General features: G+C 45.5%; 2 protein-coding genes across 4 annotated transcripts in view; both read left to right on the top strand.

The window, feature by feature from the left end:
• Positions 1 to 282: 282 nt before the first annotated feature.
• On the top strand, positions 283 to 5,235 carry txn2 (thioredoxin 2). Its single transcript, XM_076265518.1, has 4 exons — positions 283 to 357; positions 1,173 to 1,438; positions 2,806 to 2,929; positions 4,984 to 5,235. Exons 2-4 carry the CDS (start codon positions 1,173 to 1,175, stop codon positions 5,098 to 5,100), a joined length of 507 nt encoding a protein of 168 aa, XP_076121633.1. The 5' UTR covers positions 283 to 357; the 3' UTR covers positions 5,101 to 5,235.
• Positions 5,236 to 10,898: 5,663 nt separating this feature from the next.
• LOC143102119 (myosin-9-like) overlaps positions 10,899 to 27,041 on the top strand; it is a 34,094-nt gene continuing 17,951 nt past the window's right edge. The window contains exons 1-6 of one of the 3 annotated variants that reach the window (XM_076265515.1): positions 10,901 to 11,080; positions 20,792 to 21,123; positions 23,515 to 23,671; positions 24,930 to 24,957; positions 25,074 to 25,167; positions 26,210 to 26,230. In XM_076265515.1, the coding sequence (XP_076121630.1) occupies positions 20,797 to 21,123; positions 23,515 to 23,671; positions 24,930 to 24,957; positions 25,074 to 25,167; positions 26,210 to 26,230 (627 nt within the window). In that variant the 5' untranslated portion in view covers positions 10,901 to 11,080; positions 20,792 to 20,796. Of the gene's footprint in view, positions 11,093 to 20,791; positions 21,124 to 23,514; positions 23,672 to 24,929; positions 24,958 to 25,073; positions 25,168 to 26,209; positions 26,231 to 27,041 lie in introns of all 3 variants that reach the window. The other 2 variants (XM_076265516.1, XM_076265517.1) reach the window with 2 other exon arrangements.

Genomic DNA, 27,041 nt, shown 5'->3' with positions numbered 1-27,041 from the left:
AATGAAAGAGTTCCCTCCTTCTGATGCCACAGAACACAGCCAGTTTATATTCAGTTAAGTGATGTGACAATAACAACCACAGCCTATGGTAAGCTAATATTTTATCAGATGTGCATTCTCTGTCTTAAAGAGACTGTGTCGCTGTAGTACTGTAGGCTACTAGAACTGATATATTTTTTTGACGGATTGCAGCGTACCAGCGATTCCAACACATCCAATCTGTAGAGCTGACTTCGAACACAGGTCGGCGCTACTTAGCCAAGCACAAGCACTAGCACCGGACAATCTTAGCGAGCGGAAGTACCTCAACTTCTGTGGTCCGGGCGGCCAAACTACATCTAAAGAGTGCACAACACGGTAAGGATCTGTGTTTTTTTCTATATTATGACCAAATAATTTGGCTATTTGCCAGATTACATTGTAGGTAGAATCGAGATACATGTCGACTGACTATTATACGTCTAGAATGCCTCACAACGACGGAAAGCGTGATGAAACTGGCAAAGTCATACGGAGGTTATACGGAGAATCTGCGCTAGCTAGCATTACGCACTGCTGCGATTGCAAAACACCTCAAGCATTGGAGTGTGTTATATTTTCATAACAACTGTTTCAAACATTATAGCCTGTGTCACTGGTTGTTTTTCATATGAACTGATAAGGGTTAATCCAGTAGTTTAGTTGGGCAATTGTCTATAACATTTTCTTTAAAAAGCTATTCATCTAAGTTGTCTTTCTAGTAGTTTGGTGATTGTCTTCAGGTTGCTAACAAGCTACGATGTCGTCCCAGTAACGTTACGCCGTTTCATAGAAACGTTAACGTTAGCCCATATTAGGACCCTTATCTAAATAATAATAAAAAGTTTCTTCTTTACAAGATTCACTAATTTGTAATGTCAAACACTGACATACAAACACTGACATTCATAGGACATACTCACTTAAATAGTAGTTCTATAGCCTAGCATCTTGGTCGGTTTATTTTTTGTGTTTAGCTGCTAGACCATTGTTATTTTTGCCCTTGTGAGTAATCGTGTTTATTAATCTCAGCAGGCAATTACAGATTTATTAATTAACGTTAATATGACGTTAGTCTTTGTATCTTGTCCGCTGTTTTTCTTCTTTATTTAAATTTTTCAACCTCACCATGTACCCATATCTTGCTTGTCCAGATGGCTCACAGGTTGCTCGTCCGGAGAATTTGGACCGTGTCTGTGAGGGACGTGCGCTGCCCCCGTGCCCCATCATCCGCCCTCTATTCCACTTCACTGTGCTCCTCGGCAAGCCCACAGCCCCTTCTGTCGCCCCGGCGTTCGCTCCCACGAGCCCTACCCGTCACTGCCCGCCGTGAGGTCTCCTTCAATGTTCAGGACCAGGAGGATTTCACCGAAAGGGTCATCAACAGCGAATTGCCTGTGGTCATAGACTTCCATGCCCAGTTGCGTATTCTTCTCCTGCTTTCGAGAGCACACAACCAAATTGATTCTTGCCACACACACACACACACACACACACACACACACACACACACACACACACACACACACACACACACACACAGGCTCTCTCAGGGACAAATTGAATGTACCACCACCTCTAAAACATAACATTTATGTTACCAATCACAAGCATTATTGCTACCATAGTACAGCTAGAGGTTGTCATAAGGTCTGGGATCTTGCATAACTGGATCCAACACCTAGTTTATTGTTGGAATTATTGTAAAACTGTTGGGGCGGGGGTATAACATTATTGTCGTACTTGGCAGGATAAAGCAGTAGGGGATGCTCTTTGTATGAGAGGTCTCATCACTTTTTAGAGGAATGTGGTCTACAAATTTGAAGACAATGGGCTGTGTTATTTGTTTAGCCAGGACTAGTTTAGCTTGGGGATCTGGGCTGTGTGATAACAGACCAAATTGGGTAAAAGAAAGAACTTTCTGGAAATCCCTCCATCTCTAATGACTTACAGTATGCCTATAAGTGGCCATTTTTTCATCAGAGGTTAATATGCTGTCTTGGAATTAATGGCCTATGTGTCACAAGTTTGTGCCTATATGTCCTGTATCTTTAAAGCGGTGTGTGGCTGTATGCGTGTAGGTTAAAAATACATCTCATTCTACACCAGCTGTTTGGCCAGGCAACCACATGACTGGCTTCTGTTCCATGTTGCATGAGATTTTGTGGGAGGTAATATCAGGACAAGCCTCTGTCCTTGATATCCAGTATGGTGATCCACATATGTCAATGCCATTTTGTGGTAGTGGCAATACATCAGCTGTAGAACTAGCACTGCATTGTATTACTTTATTTTATTATTTCAGGGAGATGAACAGTATTTACAGAGTGGCTTAGACCTATTTACTTTTGCATTTCAGTTATGTTCTTAGTTAGGCTTTCTAGTGTTTCTGCTTAGTCAGTTGTGGTTTACAATAGCTTGGGAACCAGATGAATCTGAGAGCTCATTGCATTTGCTCTGGCAGATCTATCTGGACACTCTCATTGAAACTGATTTCCACCCAGCACACAATCATATATCTGATATGGGGCGGGCTTTACACAGTAATGGACAGGTATCGGACTGATGATCATCATTGAGGCAGTTTTGTACACAACTAATGGCAGAAATCTCAGTTGAGAATTGGTCTGGTGTTTGCCAGGCCAGGTTTACAAATTCTGCTCAGTGAATCATTTCTAGTGTCACTGGTATGGTGCTTCAGCAGTTTAACAAATGGGTTTGCGTGAACACCCGCTCTTTCTCTTTGGTGAAGTTGACTTATCTGACACCATGTTTGTTTTCTTGAAGATGGTGTGGACCTTGTAAGATCCTCGGGCCCAGGCTAGAGAAAGCCATTGCCAAACAGAAGGGTCGAGTTACCATGGCCAAAGTTGACATTGACGAACACACTGACCTTGCCATAGAGTATGGGGTAAGTCTTTTTCTTTTCCCTCGCTTCTGTTAAATGTGATCTAAGCGATGTTGGGAAACGTCATTTCTAGGGATGTCCCGATCCAGCTTTTTGCACTTCCAATCCGATACCGATATTGTAGCTTTTAGCATCGGCCGATACCGATACCGGCCGATCCAAGCATGTATTAAAGATATTTACTTATTTTGTTGTTATACTCATGTTGAAAAGGGTTTTACTCTTAAGAACAACTAGCCAACTTAATTAGGTTAGTTTGAATAATCCACAGTGGTTGGTAATGAGAAGCTGACCTGTTTATTCTTAACAGGGTTAAATAAACACAAAATAATGAATAGTCAATGAACCACACAAACTGAATTGGCATCAGTGCTCTGCTCTTGAACAACAAGAGTGTAAACCAAGGCTTAAAAAGCCATCAGTGCAAACAATATTGTAAACTGTATAAAAAAAGCAAAACACACAGAAAAGCTGAGTAGAAAATAAATAGTCAATTAACCACTCAAACTGAATTGGCATCAGTGCTCTGCTCAAGAGTGTAAACCAAGGCTTAAAAAAAGCCATCAGTGTAAACAATATTGTAAACAATATAAAATTATATATAAAAGCAACACACACAAAACCTGAGTAGAAAATAGTCAAATTACCACACACACTGAATTGGCTATAACAACCCAAATAACTGTCACGCCTTCTACAGTATTGCTATCTCCTCCACACTTTACTGCTCCATCTCCATACTCCCTTCAATTTCTACTGTTTGCCCTGGCTGCAGTCTGAGCATGATGGGGAGATTCTTCTTCTATTCACAAAGGTGATCATTTCAACATGCACAGGTGTCAGCCTGATCCTGTGCTCATCAATGATAAGTGAGACAGCGCTAAAAAGCCTCTCACTGTTGCGTTTTAAAAGCGAAACTGATGCCACAACTGGTCTGGGTTTGCTGAAGTAACCTAGGCTACAGGCTGCATTTATTACAGAAAATCAAGTCAACATAGCACGTAGGCCTATCTTCCCTATTTAGAGACAGGAGCTTAAGTTTACCGCAACAGCTGTCACTAATTCACATCGTCGTAGACTGCGCCGATGCACAGACTAAACGGTAAAAAAAAGTTATGATAGCCTACTGGAAGCTTCTACCCTTTTGGATGTGTAGAGTTGTAGGCCTAGGTGCACTTAGTTGTTAGCGATTGACCAGGTTGCTTTTTGAAATGAAATGCTGTTAGGCTAGCCGATTGTAAAAATAGGGAAATTAAAGTGCGTGCTGTGCCTATACATTACACAAACAATCTTAAATCGCGGAGATAACATTCGTTAGACAGGCAAAGCTGTTAGCAGCAACATGCATAACAGCCTTAATAGTAAGAGGGTCTCGCGGACACTCGCGGTCGCGGTTAACATTAGGCTATATTAATTCAACTGTGACATGAAATGTTTGCTCGATAACTTTAAATTCTTAGTGGGACATGCACAGACAAGTGGGATGCTGGACAGGTCGCTAGGTGTGCTGAAAAACGCGGACCGGATTTGGAGGGAAAAGCTGAAAAAAAACTGGAATGGATTACCTACATCGGTGCGCTGGAAAACACGGACCGGAGTTTTGAAAACAAACTGGATCGGGAGTCCGGATCGGGATTTTCCCGTGCAGGCCGATCCCACATTTTTTGCTAATATCGGCGGCCGATCCGATCCAAATATCGGATCGGGACATCCCTAGTCATTTCTGTTGACGTTCAAACTAAACAGAGAGCTGGCTCGCTACTCCCTCCCCCTCCCTCCCTGGCAATTGAAACTCTCCTAAACACGCATCTGGTCTGGACCAAGTTGTTTTTGTTGCCGTTTCTGGAGCTTGGGCTGTCCACAGAGACCACATTTTTTACAGTGTATTCAGGGCATAGGCAGCTAGCGGATGGTGAGGTGATGTTTGCTGAATGTGACAAATACATTTTAGCTTAGAAACCACGTAACATTGCTTAGAGCACCGCTAAGTGTGAAAAGGTAGGAACGGCCCACTGTACTCTCTGTTCACTCTGTGGCTATGGGGAATCCTCTTTCAGGTGTCAGCCGTTCCTACGGTGATCGCCATGCGGGGAGGCGACGTCATCGACCAGTTTGTGGGGATCAAAGATGAAGACCAGTTGGATTCGTTTGTCAAGAAACTCATTGGACAATGAACCTGTCCTCCATGTTCCTCTGTCCTATCCCCTCCCTCCTCCCCAGCCACACACATCATCTCAGTACTCTGTAACTGCACCCAGTGGCCACACTGAGCATGTGCAGAAATTGCCCACCCACCCACCTCCGCCTCCTTCTCCCTTCCTAATGTCCTTAACTTAAAAACACATTCACACACCCATCCTAGAAACCTCAACTTCCACTCTTGTGTCTGTAATTCTGTGCATATGTGGTGAGGGTCTGTGCTCACATACATATGCATCTCATCCACCATCTCCTTATCTGTAAACTATGCCCCTCTGTCAAAATGGTGGTAGAGGAGTCTGAGCCAGAGTTTTATCTGTTTGTTATGATAGATTGTATAGAACAGTGTTTCCCAAACCCTTTGCTTCAGAGGAACCAAAGCACTTCATGTTTTAGTGAACTTCCTGCTCCGGCACCCTCGGCTGTGAGCTCATCACAATGTTCTAATGACCTGGAGGCATCTGGAAGAGTGTTCGGCCAATCAGGAGGTGGGAGGGACAGAGAACATGTAGTACTCTGGGTCACCAGGAGGAGCGGGAAAGGGAAACACTAATATAGAGTGTACAGCTACTTTACTGTACTATACTGTATCATAAAGAGACAATGTCTGATGTTTGGAGTTCAGTGGGCGACATGAGAGATAGAGAGAGTGAATGGTTGGTTTGTTAAAAGCTCTCTGTAGTTCTTACCTTTGACCACATGAGGGCGGGCTTCCCCCAGCATCACAGGTTCTACACAGTCATTCTTACACCGCTATGCCTACTATCGTGAAAGCTGAATGTGTACGTCATTGAGAGAAAGAGCTGATTGTATGTATGTACTTTATGTATTGTTTTATGACGTGTGAATTTTTGTTTTGTTTTATTTTACAGTTCAGCTCTTGTCTGTCTCTTGGTTTGTGACTGTGAAATATCTGAAGAGGGAAGCACGAACATGGTTAAGGGTTTAATTTAGCTTTTGTTTCAATAAAATATGTGATATGACCAAGTGATGTGATTTAAATAAAAGGTATTATAAAATATTTAATTGGAACCGTGTGACGTGCTTTGTGATTCATTGTATAGAACAAAGGATCAGTAAATGTGTTAAGGGGAAATGCAATATGTAATATCCAAAGGTATTATTTAATAATGATATTATTAAATAAAACGACACCATTGCTGTTGTAAAGTTGTAGTTTCTGTAATGGTCTCTCAGCCATTTTGCTTCCATATAATATATTAAACATATGGAGACATAGGTTCCTGAGAAGTATGCTGTTCTTGGCATAGTTTTAGCTCCTGAGACTGCGATGGTGGGGAAGACCTGTGGACTCTCGGTGTGAGAGAGTAATTAGTATTGCCTACTCCCACAGGAATGTGAGTTATAGGGCCATCAGAGCGCCTGATCCTCAGCAGCTCATCCAGCCGTGGCCCTCCTCCAGTCCTCCCTCTTGCTCTCAAGCTGTCTCCTTTAACTGTGGTGCCTCGCTCACGACCCACCCTCCCACTAAAGCTCCTGACCAGGGGTTGCCTGCAGCACTCTCCTAAAGTACAGGAACACACACATCTCCTTTCAACACCTCTGCAAACTGTTCTTTGCCCTCCCCCTCACTTGCTTGCACTGATCTCCCTCCTCCTCCCCCTCCTTTCTCCCTCTAATTTCCTTGTCTCGCCTCGTCGTGTCCCACCTGTCATCTCCTTCATGCCACCTTGCTGAGGTGCTCTGCAACCTGACGTGACCCTTGTTCCTCGATCTCCTCACTCCCGTTCCCCGTTAGCTAGCCGACATGAGTGGGCTTGACTGAGGGGAAGCCGCCGTCTGTCTGCATTACCATCACTTTGGCTGCTGTCCATCAGCATGTCCCTGCCTGCAGCGCTGCTGCACACACACACACGTGCATCAGTCTGACCCCCCCCCACACACACACACCTGCCTCCCTCCCTCCCTCACGTCTGGTCCTCGGAGGCAGGGCTGCACACCTGCACCTCGGAGCCGTTATTCTCCAGACTTCCTATGATGTCATCCCAGGGACTTTCTCATATGCTCATATAGCGTGCTTGGCATTCTCTCTGTATCATTATGCGACCGCTGCTGACAGAATGACGGCACATTTACCGCAAGTACTCAACCCCCCCTCCCCCCAAATAAGCGGGTGGAGGGGGAGAAGAAGAGTCAGGGAGCCTGATAACTGCAGTCACGCATGAGAGTGTCTGGCTTGTGCCTAAAGGGATCCCAGGCAGGCAACACCACGGACGTTCCACATGCAGACTCTTCAGGAATGCCACCTCATTTCCACAGGCGTGGAGGGATCGGCTGGCTGCTCATATGTACGGACCAGCAGTCAGAAATGTGATAATCCTGCCAACAACGTGTCACCTTAGCGCACACAAGGAATTCCACTCTTTGGACTCTCAGCCATGTTGAACTCGTGTGATTGGAATAGCTGGAATGACTATAATGACTGCACCTCTATATTGATCTACACCTCTTGGCTTATGGGAGTTGCTGTAGTTGGAGTAGTGTCTGAGAGTAGAGTCTAGACTTATCTCGGGTACTTATACCTGTTTATCACAATGGAGGGCTGTTCTCTTAACCCTGCATACTCTGACCCTGAATCAGAGCCAGGGCTGAAAGGGATGAGGTAAAGAAGTGGATGACGGAGGACGGGAAAGGTCTGAGAGCAGTTGTAACACTACACCTCTTCCGCCCTAAAACAATAGACCACACCTCCACTCCTCTCGCTCCCGCTCGGTGTCTCTCTCCCTCTCTCTACCACTCTGTTACCATATATGGCAAAAAAGACAGGGAAGCCAGTGAGTGCTCAACAAACGCCGAGAGAGGGAGAGGGAGAGAGAAAGAGCGAGCGGCAGAATTCCTATGCCCTCTACCTCATTCTCTCTCCTGCTCTGTTTTTCTCAGACTTCTTCAAACTGTTAGTATTTGCTCTGTGCTTGTTTGAGTGGCTTGGTCTGTGCCACATAGCCCAGATGCCTTTAGATTACACGCCAGCATGTGTTTTTGTGTTTCTGGGTGTGTATATGTGAGGGCAAAAAGCAAGACAAAGATCTGGCTGCCAAAGCCAGGAACATGAGTATTGTGTTTATAGTAAATACATAACCCTATTTATATCTCAAACACACACACTGACCCACAGGACCTTGGCTCCTTATGCAGCCCCAGCCTTGCCACTGTTATTCATTCCTTTCTTATCCTGACGTCTCAGATTTTTGGGGGACTGGGTAAAAAAAGACTATTTTGCCAGGAACCCATGGAGTCAAGGAGAGGGTTAAAACTCATTAGGATCAGGCTGGACGTTCCCCCCGAAGAAAAGAAGGAACTGGCTCCCCTTCCCTTTTCTTCACATTCCACAATTTTGTGAGTCAACATACGTCTTATCACCCCTTCCTGTGTACTGATTACCACAGAGAGAGAGAGAAGAGAGGAAGGGAGAGGGGGAGGTCTGGAGAAGAAAGAATAAACTACCACACTTGTCTGAAGTTGTTATTGCTCTTTTTCCAAGCTGTTTTTAATTATTAGAATGTTTTGTTTGTCAAGGGCATTACACAACAGGATAGAGGATGCTCCTTTTCCATTTATGGATTGATTCACAAACACACTGACATACTGTATACACTCAAACAGCCACATCAGGTCACAACTAAAAAGTTCTGTTGAATTGAACAGAGAGGAGTAAATAGTCATTGCTTCCATTTTGAATAGTTGAGTATGGTTATGCTAGAGGGGCCTCTGTATCCCTGGGATATTATGTTTATATTCAATGGCGTATGTCATTTCTGGACATGGGATCAACCATCACTCTTGTATTTACATCACATCAAGACATGGATATGATTGACAGACCTAGACTGAATATGCAAACACACACATACACTTATGATTGACAGACCTGGCCTTGGAGTAAACACATTTCCCAGGGCATGCATATTAGGCCATATGTATACACAAATATGGATGCTGAAACTGCAGCTTTTTCATCATTATCATCATCAGCTCAATCATTCAGTGAAAGTGAGCTAACTTCAGCTTGCTCAAGTGCATGATACATGACTACTACCTCGCAGGATTATGGGCACACCCAGTTGCTGAGATGGAGTGTGACTGGGTCAATTCAAGGAAGGCGGGAGTGAGGTCAAGAGTCTCCTTATTTGGTCATCTAGCTTTTTCTGTGTAGAAAAAAACATACTTAACTCCCCCTCCGTATTTTGTCTCTCTTTCAAAGTGAGGGAATATTCTGTCACATCCACATCAGTATATCTCCAATGAACTGTCTGCCCCTTCTCGGTCTCTCTCTCTTTCTCTTTCTCTCATTCTCTATCAAGCTCTCTCCTACACACACAAACACACATCTCATTCGGCATCTGTTACTGCTCAGACAGGGACAGCGGTGACCCTTGACCCCTGAACAGAAATTCCTCCTATTGCCCAACTAGCCAGAGAGCAAGAGATGTATTGATTTTTCCAACCACACAGCATGTTCCCAAGTTAAGTGTCAGCGATGATACACAGCCACTGAAAGCTCTCACAAACAAGTTCAGCATGCCACGCATACCAGTTCAATGCAATTCAGGGCTGCTTTTTCATTAACCATTTTCACCAATTACACCCATGCAGTCCAGATCTGGAGAGAGGAATGTCACCGCTTTTTAAAGAAATGCAATTCATGGCCTACTTATTTAAATCTGTGTTATCCTAAGCTAAATGGAAGATGTGAAATTTCACATTTAAAAAGGGAAGTTGAGGTCATGATGTGGAGGTATATTATGTTTGACAAAATCACACCCACTAAAGATGCTTAACTGTGTCTCTCATAGGGGCTAGATATATCTGGACATTCATCACACTGTTTATTACGATATCAGAGAAATCTCAGTGTGATCGATTTTGAAGTTATGCTCAAGGAGAGAGAGTGAGAGAGAGAGAGAAAGATCAGTAGGGTAAGAGTGTGAGTGGAATTTTAGTCTTTTGTTTTTCATCTCCATCTATGTACGCCTCTGGCAAACATCATTGCACACCATTATGCAAGTGATTTCACTCAACTCATTTCCATTTATTTAGCATACCTTTATGGTAGCTTTCTGAATGTTTTGTATGTATTTAGGCTATATTGTTATGTAGCCATAGCCAATGTATGTATGTAGCCTATGTATATGTATGTTTATTTATCTTTTTTATCTATCCTACAGGAATTTGGTCAGTGAAAACTTTATAAATATGCTTTATAAATAAAATGTTTATTTCTTTGTAACTTTTTAAAAACGTTTCTAAAGTAGGCTAATTTATTAGAGTTGAAGCTGGTGTTAAAATTGAGGTAAGGTTTGGATTTGGTATGGACAAATATTGTCAAATGAACATGTGAGATTATTATGAATAAACACATTCCAAAGCTAAACTCCAAGTGTACAGTGTGTTCATAAAGGAAATACTGCTGTAGACAGGGGTGGGCCAAATAATGACAAAGACCTTCATGGCGTAGTATTCACTGAACGGAGGGCTACTTATATGGTCAAAAAAATCCTTAGCCTGCACATACCTCTTTCATTAAACACCGCGTTATCCTTGCACCCCCCTACTATTTCAAGTTCATACTTTTGCCCACTGGCACGAAGGTTCCCACAAATTCACGCCCCTAAGTCGATCTGACTGGCTCTCTTGGTTGGGACTGTTAAAATGTTGTCTGTGAGTGGTTGACAGGATAGACACACATCATAGCCTCCGCCCTCTCTGGACCGCACCCCGACTCTGTACGAAAATTCGGCTTGTTAAGGAGGGTAGATAGAAACTAAAAAAAGAGAAAAAAAGAAAGGGAGGGAGGAAACGAACGCTCCAGTTTAACCATAGCTTGTAGCGAGGTTGGAGCCGTCGGAAAGGGAGTTTGATTCGCTGCGTAACGGACATCGACGGAGCCATCGGTTTTTGCTAGCCACCCCAAAAACGTCTGCATCTGAATAGCAGGTAAATATTCGAGTAAGTCTTGTTGTAGCTTATCAAGTCTACATCTTCATCTTCACGGAATTCTGCTGGCCTGTAGCGATAGGTAACCTCTAAGCACAAGTGCACAGAGCCAAGGCGAGAACGGCAACTTCAACACATTATTGGGTGGGACCTCCATTGCTGGCTTTGATTTATCAAAAAGTAGCGTACAACTCACTATATTTCGAAACATGCGTAGATCTGCTTTCTTTAGACATAAGAATTAAGAAGACTGTCTGGTTTCATTGTAAAAGTCAACACAATTGTCGAGGCAGCGATAACGTTACAGTAAGTAGGCTAGGCTACTTTGCCATGGAAAATAGCAAGTTGGTACAGGAAGTGATTCGCATGAATGAGTTGCAAAAAGACAGAGGCAATGAGAAACGGTGCTTTGACGTGAAATAATAGGGCAAGATTTTCTCTTTCATAATGAATAGCAAATCCATAATTTGTTGTTTAATAGTTGCTGTCTAAGTTAAGTGAAGTTTGTGTCATTTTCTGGATGACCGGCAAACTAGTTGGTTGTGCCCGGTGTTTGTTGCACACCATTACGTCACTCTTTGATTAGTGGATGCCTTCTGTTGTTCGATTGAATGACGTAGGCCTATTTTAGCCACGTCTTTTAGCACAAACTATGTAACTATGTGTCGATCTAGTCCCAAGCCTATTTTTAAACCATAGAATGACTATTTTAATTTGACGCAAACTTGGTCGTGACTGTCGTTTTCATATGCTCTAGATGTAGCCTATAGTGTGTTGCTGTAGACCTGTCTTATTGTTGAGGTTAGTGTGATTTATTTTGTGCACTAGGCCTACAGCTTCAGAAAAGATCTGAGAGGGGTATAGGGTACTTTATTCTCATTTGATTTATTCAAATTTATTCTCAAGTTTATTGTGGAGAGTAATACTCGGGACTGTAAATGCATTAACTTGAATGTGAATGTGCTCCGGATTTTATCAGGTTGACCTCAAGTCCTAGAATCACAGTATGTGTAATTATGCAGGCATTTAAGATTCGGTTTGCTTGATCTGTAATGGTTAGCAAGGCCCACAAACAATGAGCTGATGTTCAGTCTTGGAGCTTTCAACCCCATTATTTTAGTATGAGTGTTTCCAGAATACTTAACACTGGAGCAGTCCACAGTTCAGAGTGTCTCCATAGGGTGCACCTTTTGGAAAGGATAGAAAAACCAATAAAGTTGTTTAGAGACTGCATGGACTGCTAGTTCCAGTGTCTCTACGGCCTACTTTTGTCCTCTAGCAGCTCACCACTGCACCAAGACACACCCTTCTTGTCCCAGAATCTGCCAGTTCCTGTGCTCCAACACTGAGGTAGACGACTCCACTGTGGCTAGACATCACCAATGGGCCATTCAGTTACCCAGAAAACACACTGATCCAACCAAATTTGGTTTTCTTTTAAGGTGTTCGAACTGACGTGTTTTTTTTTTTTTTTTGTCACCCCATTTTACGAGGTTGTTTGAGACTGATGGTTATAGGATACTGGGACAGAGAGGGTTGAAGCAAAGCAATCAAGGCTCTTTGACTGGGGTATCTTCAGAGGCCAGTTATACTTGTGTAGATGTTGTATGAACAAAACCTATTATGATATACCTTGTTAGGCTTACTTTTAATGTATAGTGTATAGGTTTAAGTCACCATTACTTTTAGTATCAGTTTACTTTACTGTCCTTTTTTTTTTTACTTTGACAACACATTCAGTGTTATCTTATTATCACTGTATGCCAGCTTTAGCCAGAAACCACACACGCAATAAACAAGGATTACTCCTCCATAAAATTTCCAGCCCTTAGTCTTAGGGAGGGGTTTTGTGGTATTCTCTCCCTCTCTTTCACTCTCTTTCTTGCTTGCTGTAGTCATCATTGAGAAATAGTTGGCTTAAAACCTCGAGTGGAAATAAGAGAAGCATACAAGTAAGTAAATTATGACTTCTTGAAAATCCTTTAATGAAATGGATTGGGATGAGGTGACCTTGTGTATAAGGCTAATTGTTTGGTGAAGTAGGTTTAAGGCACTTTCTAGAAGCAAAATCTTTGTTGGGCAGGTCTTCAGGTCTTAAATATTAGGCGAGACTGAATTAGGATATAATGATTTCCTACTTGGATTAAAATTAAAACAGTTTTGTCTGGGTTCTTCTCCTTGAAATCAGGCATGTCGAAGCATCCTCCCTCTTGACCTTTATCTCTGTGAATGCTCTACGGGTGCAGTTTTTCACATTGAGCTCCAAGCCCAGCCAGTAGGAAGGGAGGAAATGGTGTGGGGATTAGTCAGATGTTGACACAAGTCTCTGTAAACGTACAGCATCTAACTGATAGATGTCTCGGCCAATGGGGAGTTAAGCCACTGAGAACCATTGTTCTTAACTAATATGTTACTGTCAACAGTGCTGGAGTGATGCAGAGGTTGTGTAAGGAGTCAGAGACCTTTTAAAAAGTGAAAAGCCAACATCAGGTTGCGTTAAAGACTCGGGTCTGTTGCAATGTGTTGCATCCTCACAGGTAGCTGGATAGTAAATGGGCAGTGCTTTTATAGCTGTAGTGCAGAGCTACTGGTGCCCTGTAATGCACTGTTGCATGTGTCAGTGTGTGATTCTGAGACAGACAGCGATGCACACTTAGACATCAGAGGCAAGATGTCCCCCTCCCAGCACACAGACACACACCTGCGCCATCTGTCGACACTGATTCACCTCATATTAGCATTGGCAAGTAGCTTTACTATGTCTCCGGGCTCAGGCTTATGGCTTTCTGTGTAGGCCCAAGCTGGCCAGAACCGACTATAATTGAATTGGGTCAATCAAACCGGGTGAGCTGGCCAGCATGGCGCTGCCAAAGGGCTCTTTTACCTCAGTTCCCTCCTTTGTCCCGTCCCCACGTCCTCCTTTGTGTGTTTATATCCGTACTGACCACCCCTCCTCTTTTCTTTTTGTTTGTTTGCTTGTTGCTGCACACCTGCCGCGTTCCAGCGAACGCAACAATGGCAGGAAATGGTTTCTGAAAGAGGCCTTCTGAGCTACAGGGAGCCCGTTGACTGCCTTGAGATGGTTGAGAGGCATGTAATGGTGTCCTTACTTGAGAGGGGCACATCTTATGAAGTGCCTTTCCCTAAGGTATGGCTCCCATAGTGAATACTTTGGCCACAACAATCACCACCGTCAGAAGCCAGCATGAGGAAGTCTTTTCCTGTTTATACCATGCTGAGCCTGAACCATGTGATGAAAACCCATTGGGTTATTCCCCATATTTGTGCCTCTGTAGTCTCTCTGTTTCTCTCTTAGGCTAATTGATAGGGTTAGGTTAATAGTTAGACATTGGGTTTTTTTTACAGCCCCCCTGTGGATCGTAACAGACTGGCTGTGTAATGTATGTCAGAGGATAGACTTTGTTCAGGGTAAGGTGTGTGACTGGGTGCACCTGGGTGCATGAATGTGTTTCTCTTTGTGTGTGTATGAGGACTTTGTCAAACCAAGAGTTAATAACCCACACCTCATGCTTAAGCAAGGCAGAGAATATTTAACTTAAGATTTCCTAAGAACCTCTCTGTAGATTCCTTATTTCCATTTAACAAACTTATCTCCAGTTAGGATTTTTTCAACAGGAATTCATTGGTTCATGCAGTGGTTATACTGTATGTGTTCTGGCAAGTTGAAGAGTTGGCACTTTTTTCCGTGGTGAGCTCACGTTGAATGTTTGAGGGGAGTGACCTTGCTGGCCAAAGATAAAGTTCCCTTCTATTGAGTGATAAGGTGGGATTGAGCTGAAGGCTTGGTGAGAGGTGACACTTTTTCATGGATGTATTTTGAAAAGTTCAGAGGGAGGTAGAGAGTGGAAGTGAGTGTGTTGCTAAATGTATGCATTTTTATACAAAAAAAGTCCTTTCAGGGTTTCCTAGTAATAGCCGTCGGTCGTTAAATGGTAAGTTGAAGAGTGATGTGTCCCACCCCCACACGTACACTTCCCCCTGAACTGTTAATAATACTGTTATGTAACCATCATCCAATATCAATAGTTAAACATAGACACACAGAGTGACGTATCACATGATGGATCATAGCTGACCATTGTTTAGCAATCATTGTAGCACCACCATTATGGGAGAAGAGTGAACCATTTGACACAATGGTCTTATTTCATTGATTTGTCTCTGTGGGAAATAGTTTCCTTGACGAACTTAAACAACATAAGACGAACTTAAACAACCTAAAAATGGAGCAGGCCGGGAGCAGTCGAGTCACTGCCTTGGCTGCCATTAGCGCCTCAAACCGTCCGTACAGTAACTCCAAGTGAGTTGTATAAGCCAGTGTTATGGACCTGAGCCAGCATAATGAGCATACTTTATCTCCCCCGGGAGGACACAACAGTCTCTCTAATTTTGTTGTTGCCTCTCTGTGCTTACTGCGTAAGAATCCGCACGACACAGAGCCCCACAAATGGCAAAATAGTTTTCCTTCTTTGTCATTTCCTCTCCCTCTCTCTCCCCTCTTCTTTCCTCACCCTGCCTGCTCCTTCTTCTCTCTTTCTTCCTTTCAATCATACATACTCTCTCTCTTTCTTTCTCTCTCTCTCTCTCTCTCTCTCTCCGCCTCTCTCTCTCTCTCTCTCTCTCTCTGCCTACCTCTCTCTGATAGTCTCTAAGCCTATAATGAACTTAAACAGGCAGGACTCCAAACACACTTGCCCTTTCCATCAATGTTTAATTGGCCAGCTGTCCTATTCCTCCTTCCTTGTGGCCCTGATTAGAAGATTAAATGATGTCCAGGTTTGGAAATGGCTGAGGAGGAGGGAGTGGGGAAGGCTAACTGAACAGATAAACAAACAGGTGAAAAGACAGAAAGTGGCAGCTTGCTTTAGGCTTGATTTGTTTTGTGCTCCTAAGTCCTGATGGAACCTTGCTAGGCTTTAATGACCAAGACAACCCCCCCCCCCTTCCCCCTCCTGCCAGCTGCACAGCACAGGTTGGTCTGGCTGGTGTGTTTGCTTGTGTGTGTATGTGTGTATTTGAGGAGGATGGACGGATGAGTGAAATGGCAAGGCAGAGAGGTGGAAAGTTGGCACGGTGGCCTGGCCTTATATAGAGATGCGGCCTGATGGCGTGGAGCAGGATGAGATTCTTGCAACTCAGCAGCGCAGCTGAGGGCCAGGGTGAGTCGGGGAGTCGCTCGCTCGCTCGCTCGCTCACTGGGGTGGAACGGAATGAAATGAAAGTTGAGGACAGAGGGAGAGAGGGATGGCCCCGACAAAGAGGAGTATGTATTTTTTGGCGCGGGTCCGCAGCGAGCCTGAGGCGGAGTGCTGAAAACGGGCTCGTTAGTCCCCCTGTGCCCTTGCATTCAAGAGGCACACACACACACACACACACACACATACAGATAGGCACATATGTGAATGCATGCAAACTCTAAAAGGAGGATGCGACAAACAAGGCACACAAATATCCACCTTTTTGCATACACACACACACACACACACACACACACACACACATACATACTCACGTACACTCATGCACACACTCAGTTCCAGTCATGCATGTCTCACAGTGATGACACACGTCCTTTGTGCCAACTTCACCTTCCCATCAGAACCCTTCAGTACACACACACAGGCAAACACACACACACATCAGCACTCCCTCCACACCCATCCATCCTTTTTCCTCTGCCTGCTCATGTGCCCTTCTGCAAGCCAGACCTGACTGCTGTCTCCTCTCCTGCCTTTGATAGCTTTGGGAATCTAACTCTATGAGACACTAATCTAGTTATGGTGGTGGACCTACTGTTGTCATAGTGACAAGTTGGAAAATAACAAAGCACCATTGTCACTCCTATTTGAATGCCTAGATGGCTTTATACGGGTGTGACAAAATAGCAGAGAGCTTACAGTGACATTGGAGGTTTGTCCCTGTGTGGTTAGCGAGCTTTAATCATTTTGTGGCTGTGCTCCGTGTGCCTGTGCAGGTGGTATCTGGTTGGAGTAGTTGAGAACAAAAAGGCCCAAATATAGCCCTCCCTTACAAAGTGTGTCGGTGATAAAATCTGTGATGTATTGTGGAAAATCATCATGATGTTGACCTACGGTTTTCCGACACATTTTTTGTAACAGCAAGGATTGTGAAGTGAACCCCATGAAAGCATTGATGCAAAGATCAGAATCAAATTACAATCAAATAAAAATGAGTTATGATGAAATTTTGTTTGACAATTCATTGCATTTGAATGCCACTTGTCTCTTAAAAAGTGCACTGGGATATTCACTTGGTGATGCATCATGGGTAATGGGCAAGCTTTGCTATACAGTGTTTAGTCTGCAGTCCAGCTTACTGCTTTTAAGGCGCTTGAGCTGTTTTGTCTAAAGGCTATGTTTGCACAAACAGCTCTGCAGGTTGAGGTTGTTTTCTCTTTCTATGACACACACACACACACACACACACACACACACACACACACACACACACACACACACACACACACCACCAAGGACACACCCAACAAACAATCTCATTGCACATCAATGTAGGCGGTATTTGTGTTTCACTGCATGGCTTTCCTGTGAATACTGAGTAATAACCCAACCTGCATGGATGACTGCAAGGCAGGGTTGCCAAGTCTGTGCCATCATCACTGGCTGCTCTGGTTAAAGTGGCTGCGTCACCTTTATCTGTGTGCTGCTGTGTGAGGACAGCAGTGTGCCTCGTGTTGCTCTCTCAGGGAATAAGGTGACACTGATTTGTGGTGAGAGTCTGACCGCCCTGCAGCCATCATTGACCCAGCAAACTGAGGGATGGAGGGATGAAGGGCGGTGTGGGGAAAAGAAAGGAGGAGAGAGGCCAGGGAGAAAAAAATGAAAATCTTTTTTTGGAAAAAAAAAAAGAAAAGAGAAAAAATTGCTCTGTGATCGAGTCGGTATGGTTGGAATGTGACCCCGAAAGTCTGGATAAACACAAACTCTGAGGAGTGGGAGTGGGGTGTATGGTTAAATGTGGGGCGTCTGGAGCAGAGGGAGAGGGAGGGGTGGAGTCAGGGGGACCCCGCAAATGAGTCCTCCCATGTTCTACAGCAGGAAGTGGGGGAGGAGAAAGCGCAGCAGCAGTGATGGATGTCAGCTGGCGAGTTTGGGGTGGAGGGGGAGGGGGTGGGGGGTCAAGATGGCCGAGGTGGGGGGAGCGGCTTGAGGGGCGTGAGAAGGTCGGTGTTGCAACGTAGCATCTCTCCCTCGGCGACTCTCTCCGGGTCATGTTCTGGAGCGTAGCGGCCGGTCATGCTCCGTAGCCTACTCAATCACCACCCTGCTTCCCAGGAAGCTCAAACCCCCAGGCCCTCACACACACTGCCTCAGTCCTAGTGGCACTGCCACCCTCATAATCACACACACACACACACACATTTCCCACCCCTCTCACAGTTGCAGTGAGGCAGACAAGCACAGTGAAGACCTTTCAGCCCCTGAGGCCCTGTAGTTTACGGCCCATCTGACTCGTCCATCTCTGGCTCACCCCATCCTCCCTCTCACTCTTCCTTTCACTGCCTGGCCCTGGCCTCCCTCTGGCACTCAAGTCATGTGACTGTCAGTCTGCTGTCCCAGACCCGCAAGCACCACAGAGCACGGCTAGTACTCATGCATTCAAGTGTCTCACTTGTGTAACCAGTAACCCACCTCGCACCATCAAGAGGGGGAATAAGTGATATTCTGGCCTCTTCCTCAAGAGGAGATTTCATGTTTTACACTCTCATACCACCCCCCCCCCCCCACACACTCTCATACCACACCCCCCTTGCCAAAAAGTCATTCCATTAGCTTGCTTTCTCTTTTGTCTGTTGGTGCACTTCATGCATCCCACTTAGTCCTTTCCCGTTAAGGGAGCGTTGCTTCATTTCTTTGTGCTGACTCTGTGCCCTGAGGACCGATAAGCTTTGCTGGGAGAAAGTTGTGTTGGCTCTCCGCTGGCGAGGAATGATGATAATTGCGCTAGTAAAAAAAAAAAAAAAAAAAAAAAGCTGAGTGGCCCCATGGCCCCGGGAGAGCTGCACAGCATGTTCAGATAATTGCCTGCCTTGTGCATGCGCTCCTGTGAAGAGGACTTATGGCAGCTTATGTAAGTTTGCCGATTTCTCTCCGCATTCTGGAAAGACTCGTCCCGTCACCTTCAATGTTCCGCGCGAGGCTAAAGAACTCCCCCTCAACTGAACAGACAGCGTGAGAAAGAGGTGTTGCTAGTTATGCCATGTCGGGGCCTGCCTGCCCTATTTTGTTTTAATAGTATGCGCTACTCGCGCTGTGTGTGTGTGTGTGTGTGTGTGTGTGTGTGTGTGTGTGTGTTGCGTGTGTTGCGTGAGTGTTCTGTGTGAAAGTGTTGTTTTGTAATGTTCCGAGTGTGGAATCCCCGCGGGCGACACTTTGGGCATCCGTTCATCCATCTTGAATTAGTTCTGATGTAATGTCTCTCGACGGTCCCCAACTGAAGCAGAAATGGGTGCCCTCGTGTGTCTCTCTTGGCCTGACCACAGGTGGTTCACACACACACACACACACACACACACACAGACAGACACACACACACACACACACAGACAGACACACACACACACACACAGACAGACACACACACACACAGAGACACACACACACACACACAGAGACACACACACACACACACAGAGACACACACACACACACACAGAGACACACACACACACACACAGACACACACACACACACAGACACACACACACAGACACACTGCCAGGGCGGGTCGTCCTTCCTCTACGCTGGAAATTGTTTCAGAGATGGTCCCCGAACCATGTAATCAACAAAAGTCTCTCCAGAAACCGCAGATTTGCTCCGAAATGGCCACCAGATGTTGCTCATTATCAAAGGCGCAAGTTTTCTTGCTCCGTTTCTATTTTTTTTTACAATCCCTCTGAAGTCACCATTGTTAGGAAGTATTATTAGCAGGTGGAGGTGAAAAGCACCCCTGTATTAGTTTACCTTTCTCCTCTCCTATTTCCCCCTCCTTCTATCATTTTGAGGTTTCTCCAAGTGAGGGATGTGGAGATGTGGGCTCTATGGATGTTGGTCTCTGTGTGTGTGTGTGTGTGTGTGTGTTTCCCGTGTGGTTTACGTCTTCTCTGATCCCACCTGAGCCCTGGCTAACCCAGCACCCTCGACCCCTGCATTCCTCTGGGGTTACATAAGATCCAAGGGCAGGGGGACTGGGCTTCGCCTGAAATACCAGCCATCCAACACTCAGAAGAAGGCTATTCTCCAAGGCACATTTCTTCCTCTCTCTCTCTCTTTCTGTCTTTCTCTCTCTCTCTTTCTGTCTTTCTCTCTCTCTCCAGAGATAACATGCCTGTGGTCTGTCAGAAGAGAGAGGACACATTTTTGTGAAGTTTTAATAGCCTGTGCTCAGGAAGTGTTTAAACCAGCAGTGAATGCAAATCACAGCTGGGTAATTAATGTTCTCCTTCTCTTCAATGTGTGGTCTGCACTTTGTCTGCAGGTGTTTGTGCGATGCTGGCCTTTCATGACCCTTGCTCATCCTCACCACCAGTCACCCCCTTGTTTTTCACACTGCTACATCCCTCCGCCCATCCTTCCCTCTTTCCTTCCCTCCCTCCCTCCCTCCCTCTCACACACGCAATCTCAATCCTATTCTCTTTGTCTTTTCCCACAGCAACCATGTCGGACGCAGACAAGTTCCTGTATGTGGACCGCAACATAGTGAACAACCCGCTGGCGCAGGCCGACTGGGCCTCCAAGAAGCTGGTTTGGGTGCCGTCGGAGCGTTTGGGCTTCGAGGCGGGCTCGATCAAGGAGGAGCATGGCGACGAGGCGATGGTGGAGCTGGCCGACTCCGGCAAGAAGGTGCGCGTCAACAAGGATGACATCCAGAAGATGAACCCGCCCAAGTTCAGCAAGGTGGAGGACATGGCCGAGCTCACCTGTCTCAACGAGGCCTCCGTGCTGCATAACCTGAAGGAGCGGTACTACTCCGGCCTCATCTACGTGAGTTGGACCACGTGTGTGTGCGCGCTTGTGTGCTTGTTTGTTTGTGTGTGCGCTTGTGTGTGTGCGCTTGTGTGTGTGCGCTTGTGTGTGTGCGCTTGTGTGTGTGTGTGTGTGTGTGTGTGTGCTTGTGTGTGTGTGTGCTTGTGTGTGTGTGTGCTTGTTTGTGTGTGCGCTTGTTTGTGTGTGCGCTTGTTTGTGTGTGCTTGTGTGTGAGCTTGTGTGCGTGTGCGCACGTGTGTGTGTTTACCTCTTTTCATTATTTCATCTGACGCGCCCCTGCGGCTGTCTCCTCTGTCTAACTCTCTGGCTGCCGCCAGCCTGATTGGTCTGCCTGATGCTATTAGGCCATGACAGCACTGCACTGCACTGCACACTCAGCCACATCCTATCTTCCTTATGGCCTATTAATCCAGCACTGAACCACAGCTCTCGGATTAATTATTTACCATCTCATCTAGTTTCGATTCACAAAGCACCTAGTTAAAAAATTTCAGAGCGAGTCTGTGTGCAATAAATGAAGTTCCCAATCCAGACCTCGCTATCTCATCATTCCTGATCTCCTTAATTGTCCCTGATGGGCGATGGTTCAGTTTGTGTCAGAAATGCTTTCATGTTGCATGTGTCCTTGCAGCACTGCTTTTTTCCCCTCACTCACTCCACCTTCATGTGCTCTCTCTCTCTCTCTCACTCGCTTTCGCTCTCCATTTCTTTTTTTTCTCTCTCTCACACACACACTTGTTCTCTCTCTTTTTCAGAAACCCCCTTTTGTCTCTCACTTTTCTGCTCTCCATGTCTCTTTCTCTCTCCTTTCTTCTACGTGTGTGTCTTGTCTAAGTGTGTTACTCTCTTGGTTAACCAAACCTCTGTGTGTCCTTTCTCTCTGCCCCCACTGTGTTTGTAACTTTGCTGTAAACAGGAAACTTCTGGAACAATATTCTCCAGAGGGGTACAAATGAGAGGGGGAGAGAAAGCTAGAGAAAGCTAGAGAAAGCTAGAGACAGCTAGAGACAGCTAGAGACAGCTAGAGAGCGAGAGCGAGAGCGAGAAAGATGGGCCGTAATTGAGCATGTTAGAGGGGCAGTTTTGGAGTAGTATTTCTGCGACCAAAGGCCAGCGTTGTGAGTCATTGAGCACAGTTGGAGAAACAACACGGCGGTGGAATGTAAATTGGGCTCTCATTGCCAATGTCACCCTGTAATTACCCCCGTCTACCCTGCCAGCCGCGTCCCGTGCCTCGGAGGGGGGGGGGGGGGTCACGGGCGAACTGGCGGCAGCCTTGACCTGGTCAGATCAGCCCAGTGCACCGTCCAGACCAGGTCTGAGGATTAGTGGCCTCGAGCTACAGAAGCGTTTGCAGACATGGGGACGGCCTAGTGATAAGACATGTGGAATGAGGTAGAGAAGTTCAACATGGAATGCAGGAAGGGACAACCCTGATGAGCAGGTTGAGGAGAGGGATGTACAGTACTGGCCTCAGGATAAAAAGTGTGTGTATGTGGGGGGGGGTTCTAAAGGAGAGTAGAGAGAGCGCGGGCGGGCGAGTGTTTGTGTTATTGTGAGTGTGTTGTGTTAAGGCATATGTGTTTATGTATGTGTGTGTGTGAGTGTGTGTGTGTGTGTGTGGTATGTGTTGTGAAAGCTCTGCTAGGGAGCGAGATGGGGCTAAGCTTGGGTGTTGGGATGGGGGTGTGGTGCTGGGCTGTATGACTTCAGTATGATCTAATGAAGTGCTGGCTCAGGAGGGAACTCGGGGCCTGGCCAGGGGGGAGAGGGGCCCTGTTCCAATTCTGGGAACTACAACATGAGATATTGTTGTACCCTTTCCCCCTCCTTATCCTTACCTCAGGCTCACCCCCCAACCCACCCCACCCCACCCCACCCCACTCCCAGCCAAGACCTAGCCAGTGCTTTGTGCTTCCATTAATAGAAGCACTCTAAAGACCTGCTTGTACAGAGCCATAGGCTGTAACTGACACACACACACACACACACACACACAAGCCACATGTACCACATAGTTACTCTTATCTCCTCTCTAATCCCAGTGAACCGTCAGAAGCAGAGATGAAAGCATGTGTGCAGTTGCTTTCATTAACCCTTGTTAAGCACTGCACATGTAATGGTACTCAACGGTGCGTACTGCGTAGGCGTACTGTAGCACCATAGCCCATACTGAACGCTGTGTGCATGTGCATGCTCTTCAGAGATAAAAAAATAAATATATAAATCTGCCACTCGCATCATGGGAATGAACAGTGTTAATAGACTTGTATTACCATGAACATGGTTTCATTGGGGATGTTTGGCAATGAACATGTCAAGGTGTGTGACTGGTTTGATTTGGGGAAAAATCCATAATCTTAATTGTAATATATTTCCATGTCACAGACATACTCTGGGCTGTTCTGTGTGGTGATCAACCCTTACAAGAACCTGCCCATCTACTCTGAAGAGATCATTGAGATGTACAAGGGCAAGAAGCGTCATGAGATGCCCCCACACATCTACGCCATCACTGACACAGCCTACAGGAGTATGATGCAGGGTAAGTAATACACACACGGACGGTCAAGTCAGGGCTAAAAGACCCGGTCAAATGAGGCAAGCTTTTATGCTAGATTGGGTGTGTGTTAATGACGGCAAATGTAGCTTTTGACCAAGCTTTAAGTGCTCTATATTCACATATGCAAACCAAACTGCACTCAATCAAGGACACAGCCCTTGTTTATTCTCCTGTTGAATTGAAGCTTCCGGTAGGCCCACTAACAGTGAGTCCTGCCCTATATTATGTTTGAGGCTTAGCTGGGAGTCCTCCAGTCAGGTAGTGTCCCCCTTTCACTGAGCTGAGGCCTGTATACCTGAGAGTCTAGTCTACCATGGGATAATGCAGAAGCAGAAAAAACTCAATATCCCAGAAGCACCCCCAGGCTTTGCTCAAGCCCGCATAGTCATCCTGGAAATTCCAAAGGAAAGGATAGACAATGACCTCAATCTCTCTCTCTCTCTCTCTCTCTCTCTCTCTCTCTCTCTCTCTCTCTCTCTCTCTCTCTCTGTCTGTCTGTCTGTCTTATCTCTCTCTCTCTCTTTCTCTTTCTCTTTCTTTCTGTCTGTTTGTCTGTCTTATCTCTCTCTCTCTCTCTCTCTCTTTCTCTCTCTTTCTCTCGCTCTCTCTCTCTCTCCCTGTCCCCATCTTGTTGATTGCATGCTGAGATACAAGTTATTACTTATTGCTAGGGCACGCAAGTCAGAGGCCAGTGTACTTTGCTCCGTCCTCCTGTCTCATTGTCTGGATGTGAATCACTGTCTGTCACCACCACTTCCTCTTCCCTCCCCCCGCATGTCATGCCTGGGCCTATCTGTCCATTGTCTCTTAATGCAAGACTCATTACCGTGCTCAGGGCTGAGAGTTCAGGGGCCTCTGAGGTAGGCCTTAATTGGTGTCTGTACGCTAAAAGGGCCAGCAACGTCTCTTTCAGTCACAGGAAGCCGGACATTAATTTCCTGTCTGTTCACGATGGTGGCCAGAGCACGTCCTGTTGCAGAGACAAAACTTGGGGCATGTGAAGCCTTGATAAAACGGGGCTGCATGTCTTGCGCTTGTTATTGAGTGAGTTGACTCGCAGCAGAGCCTGTGCTCCCGTTTCCCCTGACAGACATTTTTAATTTGACTCGCTTCCAGAAAAACATGTTTTATCTGTTGCTGGGTACTGAGCTTTTTTTTTTTATGATGTTTGCTGTATCCTTGAGAACTATGCAGCCTCATTCCTCTGCTCTCTCTCTCTCTCTCTCTCTCTCTCTCACAGACCGTGAAGACCAGTCTATTCTGTGCACGTGAGTCCCATGTCCACTGCCTATGTTGTCTGAGCTTCACCATAAATTAGTTTATCCGCCATGGCTGCCCTTAAAGGTTGTAACGGCTGCTCTCCGCTGCTCTTTCTCTCTTTCAGAGGCGAGTCTGGAGCTGGCAAGACTGAGAACACCAAGAAGGTCATTCAGTATCTGGCTCACGTGGCCTCCTCCCACAAAACCAAGAAAGATCAGGTCAGTACAGCAAATGCTATCTTTTTCAACTTTTCTCTACATTCTCTCTTTCTCTCTCTGTCCCCCTCCCTCCTCTTTCTCACACACAATCTCACCCTCTCCCTCCCTCCTCCCTCTCATTCTCTCTCTCTGTCTGTCTCTCTCTCTTCTCCATATAATAACCTCCACAACTACCTCTTCCAGCTGCTTCTCCCCAGATATGAGTTTCCCCAAAACGTTCCTCAGAACCTCCTTACACTCCTCACACTCCCCACACCTGTCCCCAACTTCCTCACACTCCTCACACTTCCTGTCCCCACCTCCTCTCACTCCCCACACTTCCTGTCCCCACCTCCTCACACTCCCCACGCCTCCTATTCCCCACCTTCCCATCAGCCCCTGTCCTCCCCCATTGGGTGCTAATCACAGGCCTGCTGCCATCACCAGTCTGTGCTGGTGTGTGTGTACAGGCAGCATTAGCAGTCATGCGTGGGCCTTCACGACTGCAGTACAGCCCTGTGTGTCTGTGCTGACTGTGGCGAACACACAAATGCACAGTGCTGTTCACCACAGTCACATACAGCAGTCGTGTTGAGCAATGCCATCAGAGCAGGAGTGGCCAGTCTCAGTCAGGAAATGACACAATGCATGGCTGATTTGGAACATGTCAAGTGGATTACTCCCTTACCGTGTGTCCTATCCTATGCAGATATTTGTGCTTTACAGTATTGCACAGGCAACCAGTGACTCTCATATTTCAGAGTAAAAATAATTGGGTTATACACAAAATTTGAAGTAAGAATATGTAAATATATGTAAATAGCTATTTATAAATATTTCTAAACATATATGCACAATTAAAAAATAAATATAGTAAAAATATGCACAATTGTATGCATTCTCAGATGCCAAAGCATCCGCAATGGCCACTCCTCTCGACAGCTGGCTTAGATCCCCATCTCCCCCATATCAACCTCATGTTGTTGTCCATAATATCACTATAGTGTGTGGCTGTCAGTTTTGGGTTGAGGTTGAATCTCTGTCTTTCCCCCCCCATCAACAGAACAGCTCGGTCCTGTCACATGTGAGTTACTCTCCCACACTACTACTCTTGTTTGTTTGTTTGTTTGTTTGTTTGTTTTCTCCTCCTCCCTGCCGCACTGGCCGCTATTTCCTCCGTCCACTGCTCAGCTGTGCTCCGCTGGAAGCTGACGGGTCACACCGACTTAGTCACGTGACCCAGAAAGAGGACTCTGGGGACGAGCAGATGTGCCAAATTCAGACACACAAGGCGGAGTTTGGGTGACCCATTGATTTGGCCACAAACACACCTTGTCTGTCTGAAGTGCGTGTTGCCTGTGTGTTTGTGTATACGTGTGGGATCATGGACTTTTTTCTTTATTGTTTTATTTAATTTGGGTGTGTATGTATGTGTGCGTCCTATTGCTGTGTGTTTCCGTGTGTATGTGTGCAATGGTGTGTTTGTTCAGAGAGGTGATTGTTTTATGAATGTAGGCTACTCTGAATACTCTCTGAGCAAACACAATGACGTTGTGTGAACAGTGTGCAGTGTATGTTTGTATGTGTAAAAGGAATCATTACAATAGTAAGAGTATTTGATGTGTGAGTGATGTGAATTCATCTCAGATATGGAATGAACAGTACCCACTGCCAAATATAGGTAAACCCAATGAACACAGACACAAGGCCAGCTTTGTGCTATCACACAGGGCTATGATTATACTATGTAATAAGCATTAATAAGATTTAAGAGATTAAGATTCAAGAGAGATTTATTTGTTACATACGGTTATAACAGAATTGTTAGAATGAATTAGAATCATTTCATTGTTTGTGATCTAGTTCACTTTTAATGACAAATAACAATGTAATCT

Source organism: Alosa pseudoharengus, unplaced genomic scaffold (assembly GCF_046254945.1).
Source record: "Alosa pseudoharengus isolate Yale_2024_CS ecotype anadromous, Long Island Sound unplaced genomic scaffold, YU_APseudo_1.1 YU_APseudo_1.1_scf_4, whole genome shotgun sequence".
Classification (NCBI taxonomy): Eukaryota; Metazoa; Chordata; class Actinopteri; order Clupeiformes; family Clupeidae; genus Alosa; species Alosa pseudoharengus.
Note: the sequence above shows the minus strand (reverse complement) of the source record. Positions and strands in the feature narration are given on the sequence as shown.